The 23,978-nt window shown below is 38.4% G+C and overlaps 1 protein-coding gene across 2 annotated transcripts in view; it reads right to left on the reverse strand.

Annotated features, from left to right (window-relative positions):
- The window catches only part of DIAPH2 (diaphanous related formin 2), a 249,982-nt gene that overhangs the window by 208,507 nt on the left and 17,497 nt on the right, over window positions 1-23,978 (reverse strand). Inside the window, exons 2-10 of one of the 2 annotated variants that reach the window (XM_064159197.1) lie at window positions 17,948-17,980; window positions 15,426-15,602; window positions 14,174-14,278; window positions 9,905-9,925; window positions 4,960-5,099; window positions 4,534-4,608; window positions 4,384-4,453; window positions 3,332-3,468; window positions 2,102-2,210 (exon numbers count right to left, since the gene is read on the reverse strand). In XM_064159197.1, the coding sequence (XP_064015267.1) occupies window positions 2,102-2,210; window positions 3,332-3,468; window positions 4,384-4,453; window positions 4,534-4,608; window positions 4,960-5,099; window positions 9,905-9,925; window positions 14,174-14,278; window positions 15,426-15,602; window positions 17,948-17,980 (867 nt within the window). The remainder of the gene's footprint in view (window positions 1-2,101; window positions 2,211-3,331; window positions 3,469-4,383; window positions 4,454-4,533; window positions 4,609-4,959; window positions 5,100-9,904; window positions 9,926-14,173; window positions 14,279-15,425; window positions 15,603-17,947; window positions 17,981-23,978) is intronic. The other variant, XM_064159196.1, reaches the window with a different exon arrangement.

Raw genomic sequence — 23,978 nt, forward strand, 5'->3', positions numbered from 1 at the left:
AAGGTCATTTACAGAAACTTACTGACCACCCTTAACTCATTAGCTCTGAAAATAAAGAGCTACTGATGGTAAAGATGGTGCCAAGATAACTATAGGTGACATGTAAGATCCAACAATCAAAATGTAATTTATCTCTTCCATGCAAGCATACCTGCCCTGCTTGCATTTCACTTTCACATACTTTTCAGCCACAGTAGCTGAAATACAGGTTCTAGCAATGCATCATTTATATAAATACTGTATTAGAAGAAAGAAATGAGTCCAAGTCATCCTGCGGTAGGATACTCAGACACTTGGTCTCCACGTGAACACCTGCAGTTACCAAAACTAAGCCATTTTTGCAACTTGGCATTCTATACAGAGAATATAAAATGCCATCCACTGACTGTCCTGGTCAGGCATAAATCATGCCAGGATGGTTTAATCCTTGCTCTCCTCCTCCTGTTGTATTTCTGGGAATTGAGTGGATGATCCAAGGAAGGGTTTGGCCCTAGGAAAGCCCTGAGGGATAGAGGCTTAACACTACCAAGTGAGGTGTCTTGTGCTGCCCCTCAACATGCCTCCATGGTTACATGAGGCACGAATCTTCCGATTCACTGGCCAGAACAATGATGCTAGTGTCTATTGGCCAGTTTCATTTTCAAAAAGGTGTATTTCATGTGGGGCGATTCAGAAACCTCTTTTCCTGCTGATTCTCCACCAGGAACAACACCCTATTGACAGTGCAGTTAACTGCCAATCACAGCGGCCACGTGTTTGCAGCTAGCACCAGCAGCTTCCCAGCAACCCAATTCTTCTCTCCTTCCCTCTGCCTGGAACATTTTTGTATTTTACACCAGGATCATAATGATGACTTTTGGAAGAATCTTTGTATAGGAAACTTAGTCAAGGACCAAAGTGTCATGAGTACATATGCTAGACTAATTGCCAAGATTCCATGAGCATCATTAGATTTTTTCCTGGTTTTGCATTCCTGTTTTCCAAGTTCTGATTCTTTAAACTGTTTAATTCCATGTTTATAAATACCCCTGGTGCAGCTACTTCCTGTTGACTGAAAATCTGAAGAATGTCAGCGATTCTTTTAATATTAATTAAAAATTAATATTAGTCTCAAAATTAATAATTCATAACCAATTATTAATTTCCACAACACTGACATAAAAGGCCCAATGACCATATGACATGACTGAGATTTATCTTATTATTTCACAAGAATGTTTTTCTTTACAACTGTAAGGATAATCTACTGAGATGCAGTCTCTTCAAAACAATTAAGTACCCTAAGAAGATCTAAGCTCATCAATTTCTTCATTCAATAACGTAACAAAAAGGTGAACAATACCATAAAGTATGTTCTTCCATAAGTATTTCAAACAGCAGTTTGAAATAGTTATGGCAAGAACAGATACCTGAACTGTGTGCTCAGTTAAGGAATTCTGGTTGTGGTTCCCAACTGAACTCAAATACTCATTTCAAGCCCACAATCTAAACTTGTTCTGTCTTTTTACCAATACATTAATTTGAGGTCATGATTTAAAAGACAAAGCACAGGGATTTTGAATGTTTAAATGTGCAGTGCAACTTAGGAGCACTTCTTCACACTTCTTCCCCACACCTGAAAGATGTACAGAGCACTGCCTCCAAGTCCTTAAACACAAACTTCCTCAGGGCAGTAACAAGAGTAAATAAAACGCTTGACAGGTCAGAGAGGGATGGATTTTTATGGGTCTCATAAAGCACACCAAACTCCTGGTCAAGAAGATTAAGCAGTGACCAAGATAATGAAATGCTTTCACACACTTACTGCATGGGTATTTCATCTGGCACCCAAAAAGAGAATCATCACTATTTTGTCTGGTTTTATTAAAGACTTCTTCACCTCACTTTTGTTAAAGTGAGTTTCTTGGTTTCACACCATTAACAGTTAGCCAATCTATTATCTGCATGCCATTTGCATTTAATTTTCCTCTTTTACTGAACATGAGATTAAAAGCACTGAAAGAGTTTGCTGTTAAATAATTTGGAGATTATACAATACACGCTTTTGCAGTATTTAGATCAGTTACTAAGGATTAGTAAGCATAGGAAATACTAAACCCACCTGCAGCTGTAAGTACTCATGGTTCTCCAGTCCTTCAACAATCTGAGAAAAACGTTCCCTGTTGTGCCTTTCAGCAGCAGTTGTTATAGCACCTAAGAGCTTGTCCAGACTAAGAGAAAGACAAACTGTCAAAAAGCATATCACAGCCAACTTTGTTTTAAAGATACTTAGCTCACTGTTTACACAACTCAACATTTAGTGCACTGACAGAGAATCAGAATGCATTTATCTACACTAGATCACGTTGAGAACAAAGAATGAACCCATGGTTAAAATATCTGTAACATTCATGTCAAATTAAAAACTAAATCAATACATCTCAAAATTATGGTGGCATCTATCTAAGAAACAACCAATGAGTGGGGAGAAACCAACCTATACCTTTTCAGGACAGTGCACTAGGCACTGGCTGACACATTCAACAACTGGGCATTACAACAAATTCTCTTTTCAGAAATAAAAGTCTTTATATGTATTTCTGCACTCACAGTTTGCACCTTTTCACCTTCACTAAACTAAGGCACTCGGTAATTCAAATTCAATATATGCCAACTGATTATGTTTGCTTCAAAAAGCTCATGGACAAGTGCTACACAACTTGAACTATTCAAGATTTCAGCTGAAAATGTAATTTTTTTTCCCCCTCTTCTCCAACTGGTTATGTTTCGTAAGGGAGATGACACTTAGAAAATCAATAAATATATTTCTTTGTATATTATTATCTTGTGAACTACCAAAAAAATTTAGCTGTTTCAGAGCAGCTCATCTCCTTCAGGAAGATGTCCCAGCCTCAAACCCTACAGTACTAGGCTCAGCAGTGCCCCACGCTAACACACATCATTTAAATGACAGCTTTCCTCACGGCAATTAACAGTTTACAATTACTGATCACACTCAGAGATATAAACAGAATAACTTCTATATTTCTTCTTTTTTTCAGTAGGCATTTATGAACTGTTATAGCTCTTTAAGTCTTGTCTTCTACACACTACACAATCATAGTCCTCTCATATCTTCCAATTGAGCCATGGGGTTTAGATCTCTGCTCATTTTCTTCTGTTAGATTTAATACTGAATTAAGGCATCCAAAGAGGTACATTTCTTCTCATTTAAACTACATTAATGAAGTAAAGACATAGCATATGTTTCACTGACAAGTTTTCTCATCTGTGTCCAAACTGACAACTCAGGAACACTGAATAAAAAAAACAACTAGTTTTAATGTCTTACATATTTTCCTCTCCAACAATGCAGATAGCAGAAAGTATTTTCACCGTTTCAGTCATCATATGTGGCTGCTTTGGATCAATTGCTCTTGATAACAGCAAAAGGCTTCTTTCATCTCCTAGAATCCTTTGTAATCCGTACTTATGGAAACAAAAAGCTTACAGTGAAAAACTTGCATTTGCTTTGACTACATCTTTGAGCTTCAGACCTTTAGGAATTTCCTCACACCACCTCCTCCCCATTTGAAGTTCAGCAATATTCTACTACAGCCTCCAGGCTATCACAGCTTGGGGACACAAGTCATCACTTCCTATCTTATATTTAAAGCTTTTTCCTAACAAAAAGAGTTAGCTTTTAATAAAGATACCATATATTTTAAAATAAGATGTCCCTCAAAAGACAATTCAGTTTGATTTTCTATCTATACATGAAATCTCAACAGTATATACATGTTTTTCTCCTGTAAGTTTTTGACACATTGAAGTTTCTGACAGATGATGACCAACAGAAACTGAAATACTTTATTGAAACAACTACCTTAATGTATACTCTATATCACTTTCTTCAGAGATAAACCAAAAAATTACATATTGTCAGATTGTACTACACCAAGTAAGAGTAATTAAAACTCAGTGCAATGCACAACTCTATCTGCTCTAATGCTTTCTTTTCCCCCTCACCTATAACACTTCATTATATTCATTGAAAATGTACTGACATCAGAATTTATGAAGAAAACATTTCCCTTCAATTTCTTAATAAATTCATTTACCAACTCACTTGTCTTAAATCCATGTTATCATTCTCTGTTTCTCAAATATTTTCCTCCCCAAAATAGTAGTAATCAACACAACTAAGAGAAAATGGATATTCTGAAAGATGTATAACAAGACTCTGAACAAGTCACATTATGTCTAAGACCTATATTTGCAGAGTCTGCTGACACTAGATAAACAAGCTTTCCTCCCTTTTCTGAGATTCAGCAAGCTACATTTATCTTGCAGTCAACAAAACACAATCATATTACAAGTATCTGAATTTGAAGTATTTCTTACTTTATTGTTCATAAACGCTCTGAGGCACTGGATAAGTTTATGCTGATTCTTCTTATCAATACTTTCTTGCCTTAAAGGAGAATAACAATGTAAGTTCAAACAATCCTTACAAGCTCCTCCACCCTTCCCTCAGATGATCTGAATGCTTACTGTTTCTTGTCCAGAAGCTTTTCCAACGCATCCAACAGAAGTCCAAGACCTTCATGTCCAAAATTGTTAACCCAGCTGGAAAAAGAAAGAAAAATGCTTTTAGTATTTTTTCAAATGTAAAGCTTGCAAAGGTGTACTTCCAATACTGCTTGTACATCTGCTCATGGATGCTGCTTTAAGTCTCCCTTCCCAAGAAGTCCTGATACAACAGCCAAGACAAATGCTTCCAACAACCAGCACCACTGTGAAAGGTGAGCAGGTATTGCAGACAGTTGCAAACAGTTCATTACCCAGTGTGCTGAGAACTACTTTCTCATGCAAAGAAGCATTAGCATAATTACTCTGGTTTCTAAAAAAAAAACACCCTACAACTTTTTATTGCTCAGCAAAAACAGCATGATGAAAACCACAGCAGATATTACTTACCTGACTGGATTACTTGTTAGAGACACTCTCAAAGACTCTAGACAATTAAGAAGCTTCTCCTCTGAAATTCCAGATCGCAATTCATGAATATATTCTTGTGAAGACAGTGTACATTCATGCTTGCTGTTTTTCAGTCCACCCTACCACAGAAGACAGAATGCTGCTTAATCTTATACTGATCACTGTAGCACTTGGATGAGAACATGTAAGATCAATACTTCCACACTAATTTTCAATTCACCATTTTCCCTGTACAACTATTAAAGATAATTCACTTCCATGTGTCCTAACTGTTTAATACCCTCACAAGGGTAATTTTGTCCTGGAACCTTGTTCTTTAAGTACATACACTAGACCTTGAACATGAACACTGAATTCGATCATTTAGTTTATTAACACATTCAATTGCTACACTCTCCCATTTAACATCTACATCACACATTACATTAAAAACAACCATAAACAGAGAGACACAAAATAACCCACACTTGTTCTTAAGTTTGCCTAATCTTTCCCATTTCAGAAAAGCTGTGTGACATCACTATGGACATATCTTTATTCTGAAATTAATTCTCTATTTTCCACAGTAAATGAAGAAAGTAAGCCACTGAGGAGGAGCTGGTATGCACCAGCTGTTAAACCAGTGTTTTTAAAACCATGCAACTGCAGGACTCAATTTCTTGCTGTGCCGTAATTTCCAATTCAGACACCGACAAATGAGATCACCCTAGAGAATCTTATTTGTTACAAGAGGATCAAAAGATTCGACCAAGAGCTCATCTCCCTGCAGAGGTGCCATTACAGAAGAACAGCCACTAACAGCAGTTTCTCTATTAACACATCTGATAATCAGGTTTTAGAAGAGTATTATCCAAAACCATGAACAATATAGAAAATATTTTACTAAAGGGTGCAACTAATTCTTTTGTCCAGCTCTGACCAGTTGCAGAAAAGTAGGCTTATCTCATAGGAGTGATTATGATTAACATGCAGTTCCTAAGGCTCCATAGCTCTAAATGTGTTACAGAAGATAACCTTATAAAGATGTCATGGGTGTAAAGGCAACTTGAAGAGTGCCTGACCTAGAGTAGGATTTATATGGTTTGAGGTTTAATTGTATCACTAGGAACTTCTCTGACTACTGCAATCTCCTAACTGCCTCTGTTCAAAAACAGTGCACTTTATGAAGGCTTTGATTTCATAGAATCAACCAGGTTGGAAGAGACCTCCAAGATCATCCAGTCCAACCAATCCCCCAGCCCTATCCAGTCAACTAAACCATGGCAATAAGTGCCTCATCCAGTCTTTTCTTGAACACCTCCAGGGACAGTGACAGTCCCTACTGTTAATTTTCCTGGACTAATCGCCTTAAGATACATTTTGTGCTGCCATACATAGCACCTTTAGCTGGACAACACATGTTGGTTACATATCAAAAGGACCAAGACACAAAGATGAGGAAATAGGATATTAAGGAACCATCTGTCACTATCAACTTCCTAAAGAAAGAGATGTTCTTTCCCAGAAAAAAAGGAAACAAACGGGTAGAGGTTAATCTTTATAAGAGTAGGAACTGACTTTGCATCTAGTTCAATGTATTAGCACTACACATGAAAAATCAAAATAGCTCCAAGAAATCATCACTCCAGAAGACCATAAGGTGAAGAAGCAGCACACAGAACAGCTTTAGGCCACTCAGTGCAATGGATGGGAATGGAAAGACTTCCTCTGTCACTAATGCATAACACCTACACCAGATTGGATGAAGTTTTTCTCATTTCAGACAACAGCTGTTCCCCAAACCTGAAGAGTGTAGGAACAGAAGCACTGCTGGACACCACAAAAATCTATACAGAGATAGTGGCAGCTTCAATCAAATGTCATTCCGCACTAAGTCAGACTCTGAAAAATCACTCTAGAGTAAAGGATGTATTTGTTTCTCAGAAAGGTTTATTTCTCTTGGTTCACCCTTCCATTGTGATCTGCTGCAAGCTCCAAAGGAGATTCCTGTGCAGATGTGGCACTCGAAGTCTTTGCTATGTTGCTCAGATTTTTTTTCCACTGTTACACAAAGGCATGCTTCTGCTGCCTATTTCTATATATCAAGACCTCAAGTGAAGCCCCTCTCCACTTCCCAGGCCCTTGTTTTCAGAAGCCTGAGGAACTGACAGTATCATCTCCTAACCCTTCTTACCTGCCTTACAGGGCAAGCTTGAGTTATTCATCATTGTTATGACCAAGCAACTTTAAGTGCACAAAAATAGGAACCATCTCTTCTTCCTTTTTTCCTCTCACTTCCCTATTCCTAGAGATTGACCAAAACACTATTCTGAAGTAATTGGATGACCTGACATGGATCCAATTTTAATATATACCTCTCTTATTTACTTAAAAGTACAACATCCCAGTGAAAGACATTCTTTATATGGGAACATTTAGTAAAATGAAGGCAATGCACAAAGAAACTTGTAGATTTAGGTCCAACATCAAAACTTACACAGATTAAATCAATGCATCAAATAGAAGTATCTTACAAATAGTTTTATGACCAGTTACACAGAATCATATGGGTGGGGAAGAAAATAAAGGATGGGAAAAAAAAATATCCAACCTCCCTTTAGCAAGAAAGAGCTAGGAGCAAACAATTCAAATCCGTGGGCAGGACACAACAGAGTACTTAAGGCACAATAACGACAGAGACAGGGCAGCCACCTTACAATATAGTGGAAGATAAACAAGGATTTTCTCTCTACATAAGCATTAAAATAAAACCTTGAGAACCAGGCAACAGTATCTTAAAAGACTTCTAATTCACTTTATTGCGATTTACCTGGACTGAAGGTGATCTCTAAGTTGTTAGCTAGACAAAGATATTCCTCGCTCAAGACTTAGCCAATGCACAGCTTTATATTGTACTAAGATGTACCACCAGAGGCCTGGTAACAAGCTTGAGAAACAGAAAAGCAAAAGCACGTTGCCCTCCATGGGGAAATACAGAGGTGTTTTATTTACTTGGTGGTAAAGAACTGTGGAGCACACCTGATCCAGATGGATGTGCTGTTACAGTTAAAATACAGGATTAGAAAAACTCGCACAAACTACTCTCTGATCACGCACCAAACAACTCAGGTATCAACAAGATTCAAACTGAAGCCAAGTTCAGCTGAAGAAGTTAAGTGTATCATTTCCATCAGACTGTGCTGGCAGTCAGCAAACTGAATAGGAACTTCACAGTAACCGAAGCGGCTACTGCTAGCTTGTGCACTATACACGTGTTCCACAACTCAGAAAATAAATTGCTCTTAGAAAGAAGCAAGTAAGTGGTAGCAGCATAATTATTAATTGAAAGTGAAGTTATTACTTACACTTTCCCCCTCACCAGTGGCTAACCAGAGCACTTTTTGTATGCTATTAACACAATTCTCTTTCCATCTCAGGCAAAGAAACAGCTATATTTAAATTAGAGTACAATAAGGTCAGGAAAGACAAGTTGCTTGGGGACTCTGGGGGTGGTTTGTTTTTAGGAAAGCAATACAAGTGTTCCCAAAGTTTTTTTTTAAACCTCACCTACACTAGTTGTGGCACATTTGACTTGAAATAAAGCATCCTTGTTAAGCTTTGAAAGAAACCATCTATCAGCTCCCAACCTAGACACTGGAAATTTACAGTTCATATCTCCTGTAGATATCCAGCAAACACACTCATTCAGCCCATAGAAACCAGAACTAATAAGCTAATCCTACTTTAAATATATGTACTAATGCCTTACAGGGAAACAGAAGATGCATAGCTGCCATTTCAATGCAATTATGGCTGCCAATAAAAGCAAGGAAAAGTTCATTTGCCATCAGCAAAAAGACTGGTGGGCATCAGCCCTTCAGCTCCCAAGTAAAACTGTAAATAAGCTACAGCTCTGAAGTCAGCAGACATTTGTCTTCACAAGTGTTACTACAGCTCAACATCTCCATGAACAGCCCAGAACTCTTCTCCATAAGCACAGGAAAATCTTCAGGTAAATAATGATGTATGCCAGAGATGAGATCAACTCCCTAAAAGAACTCCTATAAAAACATATATTGACAAGCACCACAGCAAAACACATGCATTCTGTAAGTAATAACATGCAGAAGCCATACTCCTAGACTGGCATTTCTTTTTTTACTATGCTACAAGTGACCTGCACAAACCCATGCTTTTAAACACACAACTATTCTTGCTCTCCACCCAAGCCCAAATTAAAAGGTATGGGGAAGAAAGCAGATGCTATAGAGTTTCATTACCCATATACCAGTCCCTTTCACAAAGTCATCTCTTCACAATGAAATCTGTTCAAGCAAATTCATGTCATGAGGAAATTGCATGGCAGGAATTTTTTGAAACTGGTTTTAACTCACTGAACTGAAGAATTAATAATTTGTCCCCTTAAAAACCAAATACCTTTAAGTGTCTTTATTCTGCATATTTTAGCAATAAGCCCAAGAACCAGCACAGTGTACAAAACCAAAAAGTACTGGTGAGTACTGGCAAAAAAAGTCTGTTTAAAGACCATTCAATAGAAATCAAGCCAACAGCAATTTCCTTCTCTCCATGCACTGTATCTTTAGTTTTGCGTGACTGCCTTCAATAACAAGCAAGACAAGCCTCACTTCTACTTGTTGCTCACAATGAGCAAGTGAATTCTCAGTGAATTCGAAGTATTTGAAAATACAGTCCTGACAACTTGAAAACATATCCTTCAGAAGTGCAACCAGTGCTCTTAAACTGCTAACTCCCGATTACCTCAATTCTGGTTATTTCCATTTTAAGAAAATGAATCAGTTGTGCCCTAACAACTTTCAAATCCAAGATAGAAGACAAGAAGACAAAAATATTCTAGCCTTATCTCTAAAAAAAGAAATGGAAGTGTATTCATGAGAAAAAACAAAACTATCATGTTGATACTCACCGGAACTTTACTTCCGACTATCTGCATGCAGTGGTCAGCCAAGAGAGGTTATTGTGTAAAAAAGATAATAATAATAATACATAAATAAAAGTACTTAGTAGGATGTAGCATCACACAAAATTTTCTGTGTTTAATCATTAGTAGCAGCTGTTACATTTTTATTGCTCTGCTATATCATTCAAGAGTTAAGATATCTCGACAGAAAAACAACAGCTCTGCAACTAACGTGAAATTCTCACGTTCCGCTGCTGAACCATCAGCATTTCCACACACTCACTAACAACTCAATGTCCAGTTTGACATCTGCATCTTGGAAGACGACAAGAAACATCATCTTGTTAGAACTATCAGGTCAGCTATTCTACATGACACTGAGAACAACACAAAAATCCGCATGGCACACCAACCTCCTTGCGCACAAAGCGACTTCATTTATTATGAAGATTTTGAGCTATTCAGATGATGTCATCACTGAATTTAATTAAGTTTTCATAATCAAAATCATAGCCTACAGTTATAAATCTAACTTGCATTTCAGAAAATCTCATGTGGCATTTTTCTTCAACTGCTCAGTATGGATGCTTTTAATTACATGCATAATTGAACAGTGATTTTCAGAATGGCATCTTCTCTTTTCTACCATGGAACAGCATCTCTGCATATTCATGAAGTTGACTTCACACAGAAGGAAGTCTGCAGAAAGGCAGAACACCTCTGTCCTGTTGTATCACTTTGCCCAAATTATCACATTCCTGTGAACAACAGGATTATGGACTTCTGCTTCTATACTATAGACCTTTCTTGGCCAGCTCTTTGCTGCAATCCCACAGCAGCCGGTTTGTGCAATAACTTAGATCTCATTCTGTTGTGAGATCTGAATTTGCCTTTATCTGCTAAGTCTCTGCCTTCTTCATTTTCTACTCTTATCTTTCCCATTGTTTTTTTAGGAACTCTTTCAGAAGGCAGAAGTCCCTGCAAATCTTTCACAGTCATCTCTCCACCCTTCCTGGTAAAGTTTCCTCTAGAGCCACGAAATGAACTATCATCAACAGACATTCTCTTTCCCTATTTTACTACCTTCTCTCACCAATGCTTAACTGTGTCACATTCTGTGCAATAGTGAATAAGTTCAGCTCCAAAACTATATTCTGAGCCTTAACCATTTCCCAGGTACTGTTTCAATAATTTTCATCTTGCAGGCAGAGAAGGAAACTGTAGGCCAGACAATCACTTCACATGAAAGCATCCACCTTACTAGCTTCTATACTTCCTCCAGCTCCCAAGGAGAAGGAAAGCTTTTTTCATCCACTGAAAATCAAGGTTTCTTTCTCACTCAGAACTCTGACAACAGCATAATGTTTCTGAAAAGCATGGTCAACATGATGCAGATGGCACACAAGGCAGGGAAAATGAAGCAGGAAATTTAAAAATCATTTGGTTAAGACAATATCAGCAAATGAGAGTGAAGTTCCCAAGGGAGAGGAGCTAGCTCAAAAGCTGAACTGAAACAAACTTGAAATGAAGTGGAAGAAGAGTCACAGTCACTGTTAAGTGTGTTCTATGAGCTCTAAGCAGAAGAAAAGGCTCAGGTATTTTCAGCATTAAAATGGAAGCCAGATGAACAATTATCTGTGATCAAAGGAAAAGGTAGGAAATATTAAGAAGGATCATTTTGAATACAATCAGCATTTTCATGGAAGACAAGCCTTAAAAAGGCCTGAATAACAGTTTTACAGTTTGTGATGCAGGAAAAACTAAGTGAAGAGTAGAAGTCAACTGAGCAGAACAGAAGTTTTAACTAAACAGAACTTACAGTGGAAATGAAGTTTTGCTTTGGCATAAGATCCCAATCAACATTTTACAGAAGAGCTTTATTCCTTTTCAATTTTTAAGTCCATGAAGAGGTTAAGTATTTAGAAGTTCAATTAGGATAAGACCACAGTAAAAAACAAACAAACAAACATTTCCATTTCAGAACCACCTTGTATTATTCCATTCAAATGCTGTGATTCGACTGCAGGAAGGACTTTGTGAAGCACACAGACTTGGACACAAGCATCTTTTCCAATAGGAAAAAGCATTCTGCATATGTATAGAACATACATATTGGTGCTAACTTAAGTTCAAAGCTCACATTCACGTATGAGGGCATTTGAGGATTTTATATTGCTTAAAAACTCATTAGCATGTTTGGGCAAACACATGCCCAGTGCTGTTAAGGTTCCCATGCTTCAGCACATACAGTGGCAGTGATGCAATCTGTTCACATTCTCAGCAGTTAGCCATGCAATGGTAGCCATGCTTTTCTTAGCCACAAAATTATGGTGCATGAGGCAGCAGGATTTCATTACCAGTATGTAAGAGATCACCTCTGTCCAACTACTTTCTGGGATAGAACTGTAAGTACTGTGAAAGTTTTTACTGTTCCAATAAAAGATTTTTGCTTACTATGGAAAATTTAAGATTTAACATTGATCATCAAGGAAAGACAAAAACCTTACAAGACACAATCAATTGTTCCCAAAGACAGTGTAGGCGAAGTATATTAACAGGAAATTTCATAATACTCAGTGCATAAACTTGAATAATTCTCCAATAACTTGTACAATTTACTAAGTGCTTTAAGCATTGGATTCCTTCCAGGACAGACTAAAAGACCATGGATTTTGTTTAAGATGAACTCATGCAAGAACATCACTCCCTTCAGAAAAGTAAATCATCATTTCCACATTCTAATGAGAGGTTTTTTCCCCTCATTTCAATTTAGAATGTTTAATACAAAGCATTTGCATTTAATAATTGCATGTCATTGTATTTTTAGTTTTTTGAAATTTAGTTCTGCAGAAAGGATTTTAGAGGTGAAAAGAAAGACAAGTCAACTATCCATACTGCTTACAGTCCATGCTTATAGATTCATTAGGCAGACATTGTAATCTTATTTGCCAGTTTCACTATAAAATAGATTATTTAATACTATCCTTATTTAGGACTCAGACTCGGCTCTATAGAGCTGCCAGCAGTGCTACCATTATTTATTTGTGCAATTATTCTACACTCTTCTTCTCCAGTTACCTTTCACTGCTAACAATAACTTCTAAAGAGATGAGATTCATCCTAATTTTCCAATAAAATTATAAGCATTGACTAATTTTATCACTTTTATCATACTACTGCCTCTTGAATACACAAAGCTCCCATCACTACTGCTTCCTCCCCTCTACTGCTGTACATTCAATTTCTCAGAATCCACCACTAGCTTCTTCTAAGCTCTTCAGACAAGAAAGAATGTCACAAATAGGACAAAGCATATTTCTAGGAACATTACAACATATGTATATATATAAAACAGATACATACACATATATGTAGTAGATACATATATGTGTGTATACACATATATATGTATGTGTGTATACACACACACATTTGTTTATGTATATACATATATATACACACAGACACCTGTTTTATGCAACATTCACTCACTTCTGTGGCATATTCTCCTTTGGTAAGAGCCACATTTGTCACAGTCAATCTTTAATACATTACTGTTGTGTTTTATAACTAATTACAGAATCACAGAATTGTCAGCGTTGGAAGGGACTTCATGGATCACCTAAATTCCAACCCCCCTGGCATGGGCAGGGACCCTTTCCACTAGATCAGGTACTAGATTAGTACTACTATTAGTCTCAATGCAGAAAATAAATTGCAGCTCTTCACTATTTCAAATGCTTTTTCTCCACCTCAACAAATGCTTTCACTAAAGGAATAGTTCTTTTTGACCTTGAGAGCACTTCTTAGAATATACAACAGATTCCTGAAGCCAGCTACAGTACTCAAAATAAGCTAAAACATTCCCATTTCAGATACTCCAAATATTTTGATTCCCTGCTTCTAACAGCAAATTGTACATCTAGTATGTATGTTACTAATACAACTATGAAGTCATGCTTTTCCTTCCAAAATTTTTTGATACAAAAACCTTCATAAGAAAAACTTCAGAGAACTACCCTAATAGTCCAACCATTGCTCTACATGACTTGGATTTGCAATTTCTTACGCTTTCCAAGAAAGCAAAGTTTTAGGTAGTCCAATATTCAGACTACCCTTCAGATCCATCTGCAAATACTTTAATATATATTAGTACACATCTTTTATTACCCCTACCCCTCTTCAAAGATAAATCTACCCTGAAAAACTGGGAAGTTTTACACCTGAAAAGCTAAGCCTCCCACTTCCATCTCTGTTGCAAATGTGACTACTTACGGATTTGGCAGTTGCAGAAATGTATTGGACAACCATCTCACGTTTCGTAGTCAAGTCTTTATCTCTTAAAGGAGCTTTCCGTTCTTCATTTAGATTCATGTCTTCCTGTAAAGGAACAGGCCACAGGACAATCAAGAGTCTATTTCATGATCTGTTTTATTAATTATTTTATACTCCTTTTCTTAAATAAATTGCTTGTTTTCCAACAGACAGACTTTTCTATCTGACAACAGCAGCCTGTTCCAACTAATAGATATAAAAGAAACCTGAAAATCTAAATAGTCTGCTAGATTACATCTGTCTGTTTCAAACATGACAGAGGATGAAATACAGTAGCTATTACTAGTCATGACTAGTCTTGCCATTAGAAATCAGAACAACTTCAATTTAGCAACTAAGATCAGTAAATGTCACTGTAATAACTTACTAAAAGCTTTTGCAAATTATTAGTTTCTGGAAGACAGACCTATTGCCTGCTTCAATTAAATTTTTAACTTGTCCAAGTAGTATTATCTCTTAATCTAACATTCTAATGAAGCAGGTATTAATTAACTCTTATCTGATTTTTCTAAAGAGATTCACAGCTGCATTAGGTAGAGAAGAGCTACACAATGAACAGGACACTTCTTAAGCCATACTGACTGCATAGAACTTTACAACCTCCTTTGAGAATGATACAGAAAAAGAGTATTTCCAACAATACTCAAAAGGCTTCATTTCCTGACACTGTGTATCAACATCGATGTGCATAGCAGAGTTCACACATGTTAACTACAAAAGTTTGTTTCTGTATGACTGATAGAGAAAGCTTACTTGTGAGCAGAATCACAAACCTTGACAACAGAAGACAAAAAACATTCAAAACCATATGAACTTTACCTTTCTCTACACTAATATTTTGTTAATGGAAATGACTGTTCTCCAAAGGCATTTACTTCAGCTGATTTTAAATTATGCTTCAACAGCAGCATCTACCTATTACAGTTAAGGTCCACAGAGGTTACCTAATGAAGTCATCAACAGCTGAAGATTTTTATTTCTGGCTTTTGCCTTTTGCTTTCTCTGTAGAATTAGACCAAGTAATTGAAACATGCATAATACTAGTACTCCATTGGGTACTCAATTGTCTTATGTGCCAATTTAAACAGGTCTATCAGCCCTAAACTGTGAAGTCCCAAGGAGTTAATAATTGCAAAATGGCAACATCTGAAATCCCTACTGCAGAATGCCAACATGAAAACAATTATCTTACCATCATCTTTTCAAAGAGATCCATAACTTCTTTTTCTGATAAGTTCATACAACGCTCATCAACAAGTGCCTGGGCAAGTGGAATTTCACTTATAGAGGGCTGAGAGTCAATAGGATGCTGAATAAGAGGTTTCTCTTTTTTCACTGCTGATCTTCTGAAGCTCGTTATTCTGTCACGCTGCAAAGACATCCATTGAAAAATAAGCAGAAATAGAAATACAGAAAAGCAGCCAATTAAATGGCAGCAATGCACACATTTTTAGTTAATCCAAGCAGCAGAGTTAGAACTCAAAACTGAACTGTAAGTAAAAACACTCTAAGAGATTAGTTTTCAGAGAAAGACAATTAAGGTGAATTTATATGAGGTCACATGCAAAAGGGATATAACTATTGCTCACCATTTTCAAACTATACCACCTATGTTTCACTCTCAGCATCACAAAATCTTGATTTCATCTCCTCACATAACTCCCTAATTATCCTGGTAGTGAATAAATATGGTAGCGCAAAGGCAGCATTCAAGCATTCCTTCACCTGCAGAGCTAAAAGTCTTTGGAGGACAACTGAAAAAGTCAGCGTTGGGAAGAAGGTACTCACAAGTTCATCAGGCTTATAAAAAAACAATCCTGCTGAAGTAAAAGTTTGTAGAGGAATTAATGCTCCAAGAACACTTTATAATTCCTTGGGTTTGGGATTTTTTTGAGTACAGACTCCTGAAATTAGCATGTAATTTTAAAAAGCCATTTAATAGATTACTGACACAGAAACAGCCAGCCAGAGTTAAATAACTAACACAGAACAGACATTAGTGAAAACATATCATACAGTTTGCAATAACCTTCCCCTGGTTAGGGTTGTTTACACCTCACACCAAACCCCCCACCTTGTTTTTTTTAGAGCATGCCTGCACCGTTAATTTGTTAATATTGGAAACAACTAACAAGAGCACCTTCCTCATAAGGCCATTTATTACTATATTAACATATAACCATTCTGAACAGAGTCAAAGTATTGATGACTTATGTCTTTACACATGTGTATGTGTTCATTTTGAGAACATTATATTAATTTTTGAAAAACCAATCTCTATGAACTGCTTGTCTCAACAAATACTATGTACTTGTTTCAGATGCTGAGCAGCCTTATGAAGATGTGCTTCCATCTAACAGCAGCTTATGTAGGGTTACCAGCATCATTCACAGCTGTTAATGAGATTTCTATGAAGAAACATAACCCAAAATTTTTATTTTCTACAATTAACCTCTGTGAGGAGTGGAAAATGTAATGAAGTATTTAATTTGTAAGAAAAATGGATTTATTCATTTAGCCCAGTCCAGAGCAGAAGTATTTGATCAAGTGCTGTGGAAAACAGGAAAGTAAGGCTCCTGCTTTACCTTTCTTGTTTTGTTTCTTATTTTCATCTGGTTTATTGCCAGGCTTCTTTCATTACTTTTTGAGATCCTAAAAGATTATCTTAATTTTTTTGAAAGGAAAGTATCCCTAGATAAGCTGCATGCGCTTGGAATTTCTTTGGAGGTTTGGGTTGGGTTTTCCTCTTCCTTGAAAGTCTTGTATTTGTGGACAGAAACACATTACCTACAAGGATACTGTTAATGTCTTTAGCAAAGCAAAATTATGACTTTTACTCCATTTTTTCCCTTATTAGAATAGTTTACATTTTTTGAAACTATGATTAGGGCACAGCCTATGTAAAGGCCAAAGATAACACAATGCCCGAAAGGCAGTATCCACAACTAGCCAATACACAGCAAATGCCAGTTTACTGCTCACTTACAGTAAAATGCCCTTTCAGCAATCACAAAACCCAAGTACCACTTAAGATCAGTTCCATGATACTGTGATCTGTTTAAAGTCTACCTTATTAACAACAAATTTGTTTCACCAGTTTGACAAGGTGAGATCACTTTGAAGCCACAAATGAATCTTCTACATGATTTCTAGATCAAATTTCTTCATTTCAGACCTCTAAGTAATGATTAACTAAGAGGCCAGGGGGCCTTAACTATTACAAAATGTTATTTTCTATATATAATTTAAAAAGCATCTATGTTGATGTAAATTCCTGTGGAAGTAGTTTGCAAGGGGTTTCCAAGTATTCAGAAGTACGCAGTTAGTGCAACTGAATACAACATGGGTTTTTGACATAGAGCAGACATTATTCACCCAAAATGGTTCCACATCAAAGTTAGCTGCCACACTGTTCAAGAACCACTGCAGATCCTTCACTATTAAAAAGAAGGGCAAAAGAAATCACACTGGAAATATCTACAGCATTACTAAGGTATATAGGAAGTGGTTTATGAAGTTTCATAAAACACATATTAATAATTCCTCTTTCTTAACTGAGTCTATAAATTAAGGCATTCCAGAATAGCAATTAAATTTCCTGAGATCTAATGCTTAATATCCTTATAAGAACATGTTACATTGTCCACAATGTTTAGTATAACAGCATGCAGCGTGGAGTTACCATTGCAAATTAAGATGCGACAAAGACCTTACCACATCATCTGCCAAAGTTTTTATTTGAATATTCTATTAAAACAAAGGGGGGGAAAAAAACAACACACACACAAATCAAAGGGAAAAAAAAAAAAAAAAAAGAGACAGTGTTATCTACTGTTTCAGAACAAAGAAGCCTGTACTTTATGTATTCTAACGGCCAAAAGCACTGCAAATTTCTGTAAGCCTTCTAACAAAATTGCAGCTCAGCTAGCACAGAACCTACTGCATTTGATGGGGGAAAAAAAGCAGGGCTTGCATCCCATTTCCCGTTGGCTTCTGACTGTTTAACTAATGAACTTGAAACCTTTACAGCTCAAAAATGCAGTAAGATCTCTAAGAAAGCTTTCCAAAACAAACATGGACTACTGGACTTCAAACTAAACCAGCAGATAGCTGTATGACATTCTTAGTTTTGACAGAGATTTTTTTGACTGAGAGTTCAGGACAATTTCCTGTGCCCCAGCTTCTTAACCCTTCTGCCTGTTTTCCTTAACAGTGAGTAAGGTGAACTAACAGACCAACTGGTCAGCACCAGCGTACTAATGACGCACAAACCAGTCACTGCTACCTCTCCCTTCCTCTCGCTTTCTTGTAACAGTAGCAACCTGCTGCCAAAGATTACCGATGTTACATCTCCATTTACAGCTAGAAACAACCTACTTCACATTCCAAAACCAGTAATCATATCAAGGAAGAACTTAATTTTGAAGCCTGTAACCAGTGGAGTCCCCCAGGGGTGAGTAGTGGGCCCCGTATTATTCAATGTGTTCATTAATGACCTGGATGAGTGCATAAAGTACACTGTCAGCAAGTTTGCTGATGACACTAAGCTGGGTGGAGAGGCTGACACACACCACAGGGTTGTGCTGTCATTCAGAGAGACTTAGGCTGGAGAGTTGGGCAGGGAGAAATTTCATAACATTCAACAGAAGCAAGTGTAGAGTCATAAACCTGGGAAAAAACAACCCCATGGGTCAGTATAGGTTGGGGACTGACCTGCTGGAGAGCAGTGAAGGGGAGAAGGACTTGGGAGTCCTGGTGGATGGAAGGATGGCCAAGAGCCAGCAGTGTGCGCTTGTGACCAGAAAGGCCAATGCCATTTTGGGGTATATTAGAAGGACTGTGGGTAGTAAGTCAAGAGAGGTTCTCCTTCCCCTCTACTCTGCCCTGGTGAGGCCTCATCTGGAATATCATGTTGTTTCGGGCCACCCAGCTCAAGAAGGATAGGGAGCTCCTTGGGAAAGTCCAGCACAGAGCCACAAAAATGATTAAGTTGAACATCTTCCTTATGAGGAGAAACTGAGGGAGCTGGGGCTTGGTAGCTTGGAGAGGAGGAGACTAAGGGGTGACCTCATGCATATTTATACATCTGTAAGGGGCGAGTGCCAGGAGGCTGGAGCCAGCCTCTTCTTGGTGATGCCCAGTAACAGGACAAGGGGCAATGGGTGGAAGTTGAGGCATAGGAGGTTTTTTTCCCTGTGAGGGTGACAGAGCACTGGAACCAGCTGCCCAGGGAAGTTGTGGAGTCTCCCTCTCTAAATATATTAAAGAACCACCTGGATATACTGCAGTGTGATCTGCTCTAGGTGATCCTGCTTTGGCACAGGGGCTGGACCAGATGATCTTTTCAGCTCACTTCCATCCCCTGACATTCTCTGATTCTAATAAGCACTGCTTGGCTTACACCAAGTAGTCACCAACTAAGGGCTAAACTTTGAGCAGGGGAGGAATAAGACAAAAAAGTGCTCTATATAAAAAAGTGTGGTAGCTGATTCACAATGACCCAGTCCTGGAATTCTTGGTTAGGATGCAGTGATCCCATTTTCCTGGACAGCAGCAAGGTTTCAGATTCCTTGCTTATGTTTTCACCAGACAAAACAATTGATGGAGGTGCTTCTAATCAACATCCCGTACCACTGTGTATCATTAACATTGGAAACATTGTACTTCTGAAACATACAGTTGCAAGAGTCTGTAAATAGTGGCAGAGGCATCAGGGCAAAAGGGAGGGGCAGTGCCTTCGCACTATAAAGTTGAATGAAGAAAAGCACTCATAGCTATGTGATGCGTTGACCCTGGCTGGCATATCTGTCTCTTTCAAGCCACTTGCTCACTTCTCTGCAGCAGGAGAGAAAACCAGGAGTGCAAAGGCAAAAACACGCTCATGGGTCAGACCAATAACTATCCAGTCTCCAAGGAACTGCTTCTTTTAAAAAACACCTCCTCACCTCACCATCCCTACTTGTCAAGCTACACATTATGTGACATGGTATGGAATATCTCTGGTCAGTTTGGATCAGTTGTCCTGGCTGTGTCCTCTTTCTAACTGACTCACTTCTTCCTTCTCCAGGGAATGGGCATTTAAAACAGTAAGTCTGGACACTGGGTAAGCCTTGGTCAGCAAAAGCTGTACCACTGGTGTTTCATCAACACTGGTTTGGTCATAAATCTTTATCACGGCACCATATAGGCTTCAGTGAAGGAAGTGAACTCTAGCCCAGACTGACCCTGTACAGACAGGCAGGATAAAATCTGTTCCTCTTACTACTGCAGATGTTGACACCAACCTCTCAGCTCCCGAACTGTCACCTCAAACCTCTTCCCTACAGCTACACTTCTCCATTTTCATTATCTAGACTTGGTATGGTGTTAAATGAGTCCAGACAATGAAAACTAAGATATCCTTTCTTTTTAATTAAAATTATCATGGAAGCAATCTAAATGAAGTAAAAATCTAACCATGACCCAGAGACAGCTATGTAAGCAAGAAGTTCTAAAACTCTGCACCCATTTTAGCAGTCACTTGTGCTGAATTTTATTTTTTCCCCTTTCTCATTTAAGTACTGTCAATCACTCCCAGAGCCTGGAACAGGATAATCTACTCCATCTCTACATTTATATTGCATGTGTCACTCAAACTCCTCTGGGCAAAATACAGAATACCAAAGCAAGATACCACACAGATTTTTTTTTTCAGACAGTTCAAGTGCATTTCCCAGATCTCCTTATGGTGTATACTCTACCCTGTTGACAGTAGCTACTCAAGATAAGCAACACATTTAACTGGTAGAAGAGAAACTGCAAGTAGCTTGAGGCAGAGCAAGGCAGTTATGTACCTGTAGCTTCTCATTGACACACAAACCTTGACAGATTCTTATACTAACAAAAAAAATCATGCTTTCAGTCTGATTTAGGAATACAACCTCAAAGTAGTTTACCTCCCTGTGAGAAAGTTTAAGATATCACAATTTTGTAGTCAGCCCTTTAGCATTACACTTTTAGTCATCTCTAAGACCGCCAGAACATCACAAGACACAAAGGAAATCAATCCTCTCCTGGATTTTTGAAGACACTAACTCCTTGATTCTAGAAGCAGTGTAAAGACAAATGTCTTGTGAAAATCAATGATAAAGCATTTGCAGATAAGTGATATCAAATTCATGTTTTGATGTATAAACACACGTACAACTTAAGCCAGTAGCATATCTTAGGATCATAGCAGGTCTGGGTTGGAAGGGATTGCCAAAGGTCATCTAGTCCAATGCACTCTGCACTAAGCAAGGACATTCTCAACTGAACCAGGCTGCCCAGAACCCTGGGCATTACCTTGCATATCTCCAAGGATGGGGCCCAACCACCTCCATGGGCAATCTTCCCTGCTAATTTTTAATCTCAACATAAACCATGGAACTTCATTAACTCCTATATCAAAGAATTGTTTCCTATCAATTTACACAGTTCTCCACTTAGGACACTGAAGTGACAGAGGTTCTCCCTTCCTAAACATGCACAGTCCATCTCTATAAAAAAAGAAAATCACTTTATTTTTAAGTATCCTACTGCTAGCATAGGTACTCAGAGATAATGACAATAAGGCACACAAAAATCACAGCATATGCTAATGCAAATGCATCACACTGCTTTTATCTTAAAAGGTCAGTCTCAACCACAGTAACACTCACAGTAATTGACATCTCACCTATGAAAACAATAGACAAATTTCTATCATAGTTCACTATATTTAATGATATTTTTTAAAAAAAACAAAACACACTATTTTTCTCATCCAAGCTCAGCTCAGGCTACTGTGATACCCATGGCAACATTCAAAGAATGAAAGCTTGAGAGGACAGGATGAGGGAGCTGGGGTTGTTCAGCCTCGAGAAGACTCCTGGAAGAACTAATAGCAGCTTTCCAGTACCTCTCAGAAGACTATAGAAGTCTGTAGTGATAGCACAAGGCACAATGGAGAGAGACAAGTAGATGGGATGTTAGGAACAAGAGCTTTACAGTGAAGTGGTAAAACACTACAACAGGTTTCCCAGGGAGATAGCTGACACCATCCCATGCCTGGAGATACTCAAGGTCAGGCTTAACAAAATTCTGAGCCATGTGGTGCCCCTGCTCACTGCAGGAAAGTTGGACTAGATGACCTTTGTAGGTTCCTTCCAAACCAAACCATACAAAGATTCTATGACTGTATTAACTTTTGATACAAAACTCACAGTAAGTTTTTCAAACTTGCATACTCATAAAATCTTCCAGATCACTTGAGCTGGTCATGTGTTGTAAATGAAGGTGTGTTTACATGGGTTGATTGACTGCGTTTTTTTCAGTGAAAGTTAGAGTCTTGAGTGTTGAGAACATGCCAAAATAACACTTAAATATAATGGAGAAATCAAAAGCAGCTCAGTTTACAACATGTTTAATGAAACAATGATCAGCTGAGTAACTTCTAAACTTAGCACTGCACACTTCTTGGGCAAATAGTGTGCTGCAATACCTACCTCCACACACAAGACAACTACCAAGTAACCAGCAATCCTGATTTCTTAAGGGTAGCAAACAGTAACTTGAACTTCACTTAGCTTTTTTGCTTTTAAAACTAAGATGATACAGAATCACAGAATGAACCAAGTTGGAAAAGACTTCCAGGATCGTCAAGTCCAACCTATCACATCACCCTTCTAATTAACTAAACCATGGCACAATGTGCCTCATCCAGCCTCTTTTTAAACACCTCCAGGGACAGCAACTCCACTCGCTTCCTGGTTAGCTCATTCCAATGCCAATCACTGTTACTGTGAAGAATTTCTTCCTAGCATTCAGGCTAAACCTGCCCTGGCACCGTTTGACCCTATGCCCTCTTGTTCTGTTGCTGGCTGCCTGGGAGAAGAGTCCAACCCCACCTGGCCACAGCCTCCCTTCAGGTAGTTGTAAACAGCAATGAGGTCTGTCCTGAACCTCCTCTTCTCCAGGCTGCACATCTTTAGCTCCCTCAGCCTCTCCTCACAGGGCTGTACTCCAGCCCCCTCACCACCCTTGTTGCCCTTCTCTGGACACGTTCAAGCAACTCAACATCTTTCTTCTACTGAGGGGCCCAGAAGTGAACCCAGTACTCAAGGTGTGGCCTAACCAGTGCCAAGTACAGAGGCCAAAGGAATTCTCTGGTCCTGCTGGCTACACTATTCCTGATCCAGGCCCCGATGTTATTTGCCTTCTTGGCCACCTGGGCACACTACTGTCTCATGTTCTGTCATCTGTCAACCAGTACCCCCAGGTCCTTTTCTTCCTGGCTGCTCTCCAGCCACTCTGTCCCCAGCCTGTAGAGCTGCATGGGGCTGTTGTGGCCAACTCTGCACTTGGCCTTGTTAAATCTCATCCCACTGGCCTCTTCCCACCCATCCAGCCTGTCCAGGTCCCTCTGCAGAGCCCTCCTACCCTCTAACAGATCCACACCAGCTCCCACCTTGGTGTTGTCTGCAAACTTACTGATCGACTCAGTTCCCTCATCCAGATCAAATCAACCAATACAGCAAGCAGGACAGAGCCCAGCATTGATCCCTGGTGTTACGAAGGGGCTAGCTGAAATCTGACTTTGGGGTGAAATGCAATGAGGCCAATTAATTCACCGCTTGTCAAGTTCATTAAATTCCTTTAGCAACTTGAATAAGGAATTCAGAACACTCACTAGTCCTTAGTCTTCATGTCTGTGGCCCAAAACATATGCAGGAAAATATTCAATAGA

Source organism: Pogoniulus pusillus, chromosome 19, assembly GCF_015220805.1.
Source record: "Pogoniulus pusillus isolate bPogPus1 chromosome 19, bPogPus1.pri, whole genome shotgun sequence".
Classification (NCBI taxonomy): Eukaryota; Metazoa; Chordata; class Aves; order Piciformes; family Lybiidae; genus Pogoniulus; species Pogoniulus pusillus.